The sequence below is a fragment of the Plectropomus leopardus genome, unplaced genomic scaffold, assembly GCF_008729295.1.
Source record: "Plectropomus leopardus isolate mb unplaced genomic scaffold, YSFRI_Pleo_2.0 unplaced_scaffold16552, whole genome shotgun sequence".
NCBI lineage: Eukaryota > Metazoa > Chordata > Actinopteri > Perciformes > Serranidae > Plectropomus > Plectropomus leopardus.
In genome coordinates, this window is record NW_024617780.1 from 1 (window position 1) to 5025 (window position 5025).

Below are 5025 nucleotides of genomic sequence, written 5' to 3' on the forward strand. Positions count from 1 at the left end.
CTGCTGAAAAAAATCCTAGAGGAAACACTGAAATTGTATACCAATGATGCTGGAAATGAATGGTACGTGCTGAGATCAGAGGCGTTAAATGTTTCTCCAGTGACAGTCAGAGAAGAGACATGACAAACTCATCACATCTGCAGCACCAGCTGTGTTCGTGATCTTTAAGGCGTAACCTTGACCTCACCTCATAGTCCATCTCCAGGCAGGCAAACATGGGGTTTTCAAAGCCCACGTCGACTCCGACTACGTGGTAGACCAGTGTGTTTGCTTTGTGGGCCTCCAGTGGAGAGGAGATGGTCAGTCTCGCAGCTGCATCTCTGTTTAGAATATAAACCAGCTTCTGTTTCTCTATCGCTCCTAAATGGAGGGAGACAAAAGGCATCCCAAATTATTAATTTTATTTAACTTACAGTAATGGCTAAAGACCTCTGAATATGCCTGCTGCCTTCAAATGGAAATCTGCTCACGATTTCCATTTGAAGGCAGCATGTATATTCAGAGGTCTTATTATAACATAGGAAGGCACGTACTGCTAGGGCGACAGTGTCTAGAAGTGAATTGGGCTAACAACTTCACAAGCTGGAAAATGTATTTTGCAGTGATATGACAACATTGCAAGGCTGTGCAGAATTCAAGGGGATTGCCTGATTTTGCGTGAATTGTTGCGACCCCAACATCGCCAAATCGTGGATGGACTGATTAAAGGCATTCCAAACTCCCAAAATGTTGGGTTCAACCACCTTTCTATGTACTTTCTGTGAATTTACAAAGCTTGTGACCATTTTGGTTATCATTTGAATAATTATTATACAGCTAAAAACTACTCAGAACATCCTGACAAAGCTCTGTGAAACACAAGCAGAGCAATCTCACAGATATTTGAAATATAATAATTCATTTCTGTATTATTTTTCACAAACATCGATATGACATTTGTTGTCTGCAAAAAATTAAAATAAAAAAAGTATATTTAAAAATTACTAATATTATTCAATTACATTTTTTAAATTAATATTTGAAACCCTAAATTAAAAACTAAATACCTTCAAATACATTCAATGTTCATTTCCAGTGGTATATTGAACTGTGCTACACAAAGTAAACTCTTTCTAAGGTGTATATGGAAAAGATGTTGGACAAAAGACGACTGTAAAATACGGACACATTTTACTGTGTTTTAGAGTTATACTGACCTCATCTGTGTGATCACAAGCATATACTGACTATTATATTACTGGGTCGTTTAGATTCATGGAGAAACATTTAAACTCTTAGATTTGCTTACCGATCATGACAGCTCTGCCTTTTGGGTCGACAGCCAGGAACTGTCCGGGGACGATGCGCCTGCAGCCGCTCTTCCCAAACGTTTCCTGGTGGATTTTCTCAAACATGTTTTTAGATGGATGATATTCCAGGATGACGATACGACCGCTGTCACTGCCAACAACAATGTAGTCTGGAAAACATAGAAGAACACTGATAATACAAAAAACTGAGAGAAATATGCACTTTATCAACATATTTATATATTTTTGTGAGGTCATAAAATGATGTTTCTTATGTTTCTCCCAAACTAAGATCTCAGGAAAAGAGGAAAACCAGAGACTAACTCTGCACTTACATTTATCTATATTTAAGTATATATTTAGAACGGTGTATTTAACTGTATGATCCATGTTAGGGGAACATGCACCTTCAGCTACGTACCTTTGGTTCCTCCGGTGAGTCTAAAGGCCATCAGCGACCTCACGATGCCAAAAACCTCCACTGTGAGCAGAGTGTGCACCTTTCCTGTGTTGGCATCTGGCCGCAATAACTCCAAGATCTTTCCCCTGGAAACAACAATCTCCTGCATCTTGGTTCCTATGAATACACAAATATCTTTCTTTTAGGATTCCGCATGTGTTACGTTTTAGCTGAAAACAAACAAGAGTTGCATCCTTTCTGCTGACTGCAGTCAGAGCATACAAACACAAAAAACGCGTATTTGGAAAAAACACAAATGACAGCATGGAGAAAAGGTTTCTATATTTTGACGTGATGAACGTTAATCGGAGCATGCAGGCCTGCATGTTATAAGGTTACATGATCATATCAGCAGGTCATCAGTATTGGCAGATAACTGCTTTAAAATTAAATATCAGCAATGGCCCAAATTAACTTCTCTGCTGGTATAACAGGCTAATAAGATGACACTTTAATTATGAGATTAATTAGTTAAAATTTGCCCGGGTATCAGCTGTTGTCAGGATTGTCTCAGGGCATCATTCAAGCCTGTTTAAGTGGGAAGAATTTTTCAGTTTTTTCTTAAATTTATTACATAAGAATGAATGTGGTGTGTTTTACTTGTAACTAACGTTAAATTGGCTTTACTGTTTTACCCAGTGAATGTGTACATTTTGAAAAGCATTGTATTTTATGTCGCATCTGACATCCATCACGATAGTAGGCGTAATATGTTAACTGCTACAGGAGAGACTTGATGTTCTCTGCAATTAGCTGAAAAAATACGTGCAAATATTAGCTGGACAAAATTAGTTAGAAATAATCACTTTATTGGATACTGACAAAGATCTAATATTGTGCTTCCTCACTGCATGTAAACAGAAGTATTAATGTTCATTTTTTATTAGGAACGTTAACAGCTAAGCAGGACTCGGAAAAGCGGGAAAAAAAAAATATTTAGTGCATGTTAACGTAATCAAAAAGTCGGTCCAAACCAACTTTTTCCTCACACATCTGAAGCAAACTAGGGTTTAAAATGCTGCCCAAGAATACTATTGTGTGGAAAAAAAGAGCCAGATATTGCACCACGACACCCCCAAAAAATCAATAAGGCAGGCAGCGATCTCACCTGAGAAGTTTCCATGGATGGCATGAGTGATGCCCGTAGCGCGCTGCAGGGTGATGTTGTACAGAAACATGGCTCCTTTTCTGTGGTTTCCCCACAAGGTTCTTCAGGGGCTGCAAACAGAGCACTTAGCCCAGCTCAAAACTGTGGAGAAATAATGAAAAACAAACACATATAGGTACTGTAAAACATCAAATAAAGCTAGTCCCAATTAAATGCACAGTGCCTTTTACTAGTCCGATGTGGCAGCACATTTTAACAAATAAAGGCCGGTCTAAATTACAGGCCCAGTCTGACTGCAATGCAGTTTATTTTCATTACTCTTATTTATGACTTTTGGTTGCTATTTTTTTTGCTAATGTTTTATCTTGTAGCACTTTGGTATTTGTTTCTCGTTATAAATAAAATCTATTATTATTTTATATAAGATCTTTGGATGTATAAAACCCGTTTGTTGGCGACCTGCTTCAGATAACGTTTGTTCGCTGCTGAGATCACACAAACAAATATAAATGTTTAAACTTTTTTCAGTGTGGACATACATTTTTAAAAAAATCCCAGTCAACTATATTCATAATTCTATATATTTACAATATTTTAAAGAATTATTATAGTTTTTAGACACTCTTTTAAGACCATCTCTTGCTTTGTGTTTTTTATTCTACTTTCTCATTTTTCTTTCTTTTTTGGCGAATTTTCTGGTATTTTTTTGTACTTTTCACAGATTACTTACTAACTTTTGGGTAATTGCTTCTTCTTTTGTTGATCATTTCATTTTTCCCATGTTTTTGAAATAAAAAATGAAGTAAATTCCCACAGGTTTCCAAGAGTTAAATAAAAAATGGTTTTATTTCCATCTTTTAACAACAGTTTTGTGTGAAAAGAAATAAAAGCCACAAATATAGACGCCTGTCCCAAATACAAGCCTGCTGAGGTCAATGATTTGTAGTTTTAAAACATTAATTTACAGTAATACGCGTGTTTGTGCGAAGGACAGCTCAGTTTATTCACCATGTGCAGTCTTTTATTCTACATTAATCTGATGTGAAACTGAGCTGAGCTGCACTGTGGAGGAAATATCACCGTGATAAAATAAATCAAGCTTACAAATATAAATACACTTCTCTAAAAACAGCTATTAAAAGTTAATTAAGGGTTAACATGCTTGCTGGACACACATATGAAGTTGTGGTATTTAAGTTACATGTCAATAAACGCTGCTAATGTTAGCTTAGCAAGTCCGAATAACCATAAATTAACGTTTATTTGCAAACTTCGCTCATTTGTTACAAACACGAAGTAGCACAAGGTTATCTATCATTATCTTTGATGACTGAAATTAGCCCAAATTCTGCACAGTCAGCCTACACAGCTTAGATATCAACTTGCATTGATCGGACTGAGTCCATTCATAGAAAGCGCCACTTTTGCCGGACGCCATCCTTCATTTTCGTGCTAAATAACTTCAATCTGTGCGCATTTTACGCGCATATCACGTCCCTGTGGTTACTAACAAACTGTAGATGTGTGTGATAAAATATTTACCGGCGTGTTCTTTAAGATGATTCAGATTTCAGGTGGATAAAGTTTCATTTATACAAACAATCTCAATGAAACTCCGACGACGAGCCGCCGTTTTGGGGTCCTTCGTCAGCCAGCATGACGTCACGTGAGGTGGCCCACACAGCGCCTGACAGAAATGTGACTCGTGCTGTAATAGCTCCAAATCTCCGGCAGATGAGGACAAAGACCTCCATAACGGGACCTGGGTACAGATGAACACAAGTTGGGGATATTGTCATGTGTTTTCTTGATACATTATATTTTTTTTAATATTGTTTGTTTCCTTTTAACCCCTTGTAACCTGGAGCGACAACACAAAAACTTTTAAAATAAATTTTAGATTGTTTTTTTGACAATTGTTGATGATTTCATCATGCTGATGCAGCAGGTGCCACCTGGCTGTCCGCTGGTGTATAATAACACCGTGTGAGTTCTGTGTCCGGCCACATTCTCACCTAACGCCATCCAGCGGCGTGTCATGCAGACGTGAAGGGTGGCTTTTGGCACCGTGATCTTACGCCAAAAGCCCTATCAAAGTGGAGGTTGTTGACTTGGGAATTAGCGTTAGGTGAGAATGTGGCCGGACACAGAACTCACACGGTGTTATT

General features: G+C 37.8%; 1 protein-coding gene across 1 annotated transcript; it reads right to left on the minus strand.

Annotated features, from left to right (window-relative positions):
• Positions 1 to 187: 187 nt before the first annotated feature.
• LOC121964651 (splicing factor 3B subunit 3-like) lies at positions 188 to 4498 on the minus strand (the record flags this gene model as incomplete). The annotated part of the gene is made up of 5 exons (XM_042514849.1): positions 4400 to 4498; positions 2858 to 2998; positions 1711 to 1866; positions 1289 to 1459; positions 188 to 360 (listed from the first exon to the last, which is right to left on the minus strand). Coding segments are annotated over exons 2-5 (570 nt in total), but the record flags the coding sequence as incomplete, so codon positions are not given.
• Positions 4499 to 5025: the final 527 nt, after the last annotated feature.